General features: G+C 33.8%; 1 protein-coding gene across 1 annotated transcript; it reads left to right on the forward strand.

Moving 5' to 3' along the window:
* Window positions 1–246: 246 nt before the first annotated feature.
* LOC139883398 (pentatricopeptide repeat-containing protein At3g22150, chloroplastic) lies at window positions 247–2,754 on the forward strand. The gene has a single exon (XM_071867577.1). It carries the CDS (start codon window positions 247–249, stop codon window positions 2,752–2,754), a length of 2,508 nt encoding a protein of 835 aa, XP_071723678.1.
* Window positions 2,755–4,735: the final 1,981 nt, after the last annotated feature.

Genomic DNA, 4,735 nt, shown 5'->3' on the forward strand with positions numbered 1-4,735 from the left:
TAAGCTTGCGAGGGGGAAGACAGATAAAGTGACCGTTACAATGTCTGCTTCTATGCTGTTAGTAATAAATTTATAATTTTAGTCAATAGGGGAAATGACTAGTTTGTCCTACTTCATATCGGTTCCAATGCTAATTTTAGTTCAAACCGATTCGAATTTATTGACCCGAAATCCAAAAATGGAACCTTTAACTACCAACCAATCGATATCAGAAAACTAAGGCCAAAGAAGAAAATGAACATATCCATGGCCTCTTCTTCCTCAGCTCTACCTCTTCCTCTCTCGCACCCGCCAAACACCGCATCACCGCCGTCCCACCACCTCCGTAATGATTCCCTCTTAAACATGGTACCACCACCAAACCCAACTCTCAAAACCCCCAGCATCCGCTCACGACTGAGCAAACTCTGTCAAGAAGGTCAACCTCACCTTGCCCGCCAACTGTTCGAATCAATTCCTAGGCCCTCGACCGTCCTCTGGAACACCATTATCATAGGATTTATTTGCAATAACTTGCCACATGAGGCTATTTTAATGTATACCCAGATGAAGAAAAATGCAGCCACTACTAAATGTGACTCATATACTTATTCTGCAACACTGAAAGCTTGTGCTGAGACGAAGAATTTGAAGGTAGGCAAAGCCGTTCATTGCCATATGGTTCGGTGTTTATGGAATCCCAGTTTTATTGTGTATAACTCTTTATTGAATATGTACTCTGTGTGTTTGAGCAGCACTGGCAATGTATTGGACGATTTTGTCGATGTTAATTATTCCAAGTATACTCCAGTTGTTAAGGTGTTTGATACAATGCGTAAGAGAAATGTTGTTGCTTGGAATACTATGATTGCATTGTATGTGAAAACAGAGAGATATGTGCGTGCAGTTAAGAAGTTTAGGATGATGATGAGAATGGGAATTAGCCCGAGTCCCGTCAGTTTTGTTAATGTTTTTCCTGCATTGTCGAGTATAGGGGATTATAAAAATGCTAATGTCTTATATGGAATGCTGCTGAAATTGGGCAGTGAATATGTGGAGGACTTGTTTGCTGTGAGTTCCACAATAAGCATGTTTTCTGAGCTTGGTTATCTTGATGCTGCTAGGAAAATTTTCGATAGTTGTTTGGATAGAAATATTGAGGTTTGGAATACTATGATTGGTGGATATGTACAGAATAATTCCCCTGAGGAAGGCATTCGGCTCTTTATCCAAGCTCTGAAATCGGACCAAATTGTTCTTGATGATGTTACTTTCCTGTCAGTCTTAACAGCAGTTTCACAGTTGCAGAAATTGGAATTGGCTAACCAGATGCATGCCTTTGTTATCAAAAGCTTCTCTTCTTTACCAGTTATTATACTAAATGCCATCATTGTCATGTATTCAAGGTGCAATTGTATTCAAGCGTCCTTTAATGTTTTTGATAAGATGCCTGAACGAGATATTGTTTCATGGAACACAATGATTTCAGCATTTGTGCAAAATGGAATGGATGATGAGGGTATGATGCTTGTTTATGAGATGCAGAAGCAAGGGTTTGCCATTGATTCTGTGACAGTGACTGCAATACTCTCAGCAGCATCAAATCTCAGAAACCAGAAGATAGGGGTCCAAACTCACGCTTATCTTCTCAGACATGGTATTCAATTTTCAGGAATGGAAAGCTATTTTATTGATATGTACAGCAAATCTGGTTCAATTCAGACGGCAAAATTAGTGTTTGAGAAACATGGCAGCGATAGCGATCAAGCCACCTGGAATGCTATGATTGCTGGTTACTCACAGAATGGCTTGGTTGAAGAAGCTTTCTCTACTTTCCGGCTGATGCTCGAGCAAAGTGTAATTCCCAATGCGGTAACGTTAGCTTCTGTAATACCAGCGTGTAGTTCAGTTGGAAATGTAAATTTTGGGAAGCAGCTCCATGGATTTTCAGTTCGTCATTTGTTAGACCAGAGTGTTTATGTGGGAACTGCTCTAGTTGATATGTATTCCAAGTCTGGTGCAATTAGTTATGCTGAAAAAATATTTTTGTCAACACCAGATAAAAACTCCATCACTTACACCACAATGATACTGGGATATGGTCAGCATGGTTTCGGAGAAAAAGCCCTTTCCTTGTTTCACTCGATGGTGAGATTTGGCATTAAACCCGATGCCATCTCACTGGTTGCAGTTTTATCTGCTTGTAGCTATTCGGGGTTGGTTGATGAAGGTCTCCGACTGTTTCACTCAATGGAGGCTGAATATGGGATTCGGCCGACAACTGAGCACTACTGTTGTGTTGCCGATATGTTGGGTAGAGTTGGTAGGGTTTCCGAAGCATATGAGTTTGTTAATAGTTTGGGGGATGAGGGTAACAAGATAGAAATTTGGGGTTCACTTCTTGGAGCTTGCAGACTCCATGGTAAATTCAAATTGGGCGAACTTGTTGCCCAGAAGATGCTTGAAATGGACGATGGTGGAAACAATGCTGCTTCAGGCTATCATGTTTTACTATCGAATATATATGCCGATGAAGGGGATTGGGAAAATGTCGATAGACTGAGGAAAGAGATGAGGGAGAAAGGCATGTGGAAAGAGGTGGGATGCAGTTGGATTGAGATAGCTGGTTCGGTGAACTGTTTTGTGTCTAAAGATCAAGAGCATCCTGAGCGTGGTGATATATATGAAACGTTGAAAGTACGCACCATGGATATGAAAGATTCAAGTCGTCATGTTTTGTTCAGCTCGAACCCACATGATTTCATTGGTGTCTGAAGAGCAAAATATGAATATATTTGAAGATGGCCAATGAGATAGAATCCACGTTGTTGGAAGAAAAGGCTCTTTGGAATTAAAAATGGCGAGTGATAAGTGCCACTTTTGAACCATGTATTACTCAGCATTGTGATGCGCGTCAGCAACAATTTGAGCCAGAAATGATTCTCAATTCTGTTGACGAATGTGAGGGCTGAGCTACATTTGGACAATCCAGACTTCGAAGTCCCAAACCACATGCACGAATTTTGAATATTCAGGTATGATGCAGACCCTTTTTTAAGAGTCATCCTTTTGGTTCATTTATGTAAATGTTCGATTACATGATGGGTGAGCTGAAAGTAAGGCTCTCTATAAATAGAATATGACCAAACATAGGTTCTATGTATAAAGTGATAAATGCACAAGTTATGTTGACAAACATAGATTCATCTAGGCTATATTTGGATTAATGGCTTGTCCAATATTTATAGTTGCAGTTTCAGTTGCTGGGTTAAAATTTTGAGAACTGTTTTGATATCTGTTACAGGTTGTGAAAATTTTGGATATACAACTTGAGCAGACTGCAGAAAAGCATCAGTGTCCTCTGGTTAGTTTCATTTCATTGTTCGTTCTGGGATTCGGCTGTCAAACCCTTTGTTAGGAAATGTTCGTTTAGGATTAAGAGCACATGGCTCTTACCATATCAAGATTAGGGATGTTAAATGGAGAAAGAATCATGATGTAATGAAAAAATATATCTTTTACACTTGACACTTCTCTTCTCTTTTGTATCACTTGTTAATTAAATGAGGGGTAATATAAGATTTTTGTATAGTTTGTTTTAGGTATGAATTTGATCTCAGTTTTAAATCAATTAGTTCTAGGATTATAGCTGAATATTTCTTCCCTTCCTAAAATTATTGTGCCAAACATCTGGTGGATCTATAAAAGTTTCCCTAACATCTTAGTTGTAAATATATATTTATTCTAGGAATACTGAACGGAAAGTCCGTAGCTTTGAAAATTAATAATTTAAATATATTATATAATAATTATTTGTATTAAACATTATTAAATATATGTCAAATATTATATTAAAAAGGAATTATTTTAAATTTATATCAATTATAATTATTTTGATTTTATTTCAAAATTTACGATCCTATTAGAATCAAAATTTTATTTTATTTTCAAAAATAATAAACGTAGTAAAAAGTAAAAATTACATATCAAAATTTGATTTGATAATAAAATTTATAATTACATCTAATCAATTCAGTTTTTTCTATTGTTTGAAATATAAGATATGCTCATTTTAGTTAAGAATAAGAAAAAAAAATATAGTGGATTTTTATTAAGAATAATAGTTTAATAAAAAATTAGAAAGAAAATAATATATATTATATTTTGATTAGAAATATTTTTTTAATAATATGTCCGTTTGAATAGAAAAAAAAATATGTCCATTTTAATTATAAATAGGATAAAGAATATAATAAATTTTAATTAGGAAAAGTTATTAATTGTTTGAAAAATAAGATATGTCCGTTTTAATTAAGAATAGAAAAAAATATATTCGATTTTATTAGGAATAATAGTTTAATAAAAAAATTATAAATATAATATATATTTTAATTTGATTAGGAATAATTCTTTTAATAATATGTCCGTTTGAATAGGAAAAAAGAATACATGACCGTTTTAATTAGAAATATGAAAAAAGAATATAATAAATTTTAATTAGCAAAAATTATTTAATAAGAAAATTAAAATATATATAGTGTATTATAATTTAATTAGGAATAATTTTTTAAATAATAAATAGGAAATTGATTAGAAATAAAATTATTATATTAAAAAAAGATAATTGATAGAAAATTTTATTAGAAATTATTATGTTTTTATTGTGTTTTGATTTATTAATTAAAATAGAAAAAAAATAATATCATTCACTTAAAATTGTAACTTAAAACCTAAGTAAACTCAAATTCTAAAATAC

This window comes from Rutidosis leptorrhynchoides, unplaced genomic scaffold (assembly GCF_046630445.1).
Source record: "Rutidosis leptorrhynchoides isolate AG116_Rl617_1_P2 unplaced genomic scaffold, CSIRO_AGI_Rlap_v1 contig390, whole genome shotgun sequence".
Lineage (NCBI taxonomy): Eukaryota > Viridiplantae > Streptophyta > Magnoliopsida > Asterales > Asteraceae > Rutidosis > Rutidosis leptorrhynchoides.

Coding starts and splice junctions, on each gene's coding strand:
- LOC139883398 (XM_071867577.1), top strand. CDS start 247: ATGGCCTCTTCTTCCTCAGCTCTACCTCTTCCTCTCTCGCACCCGCCA.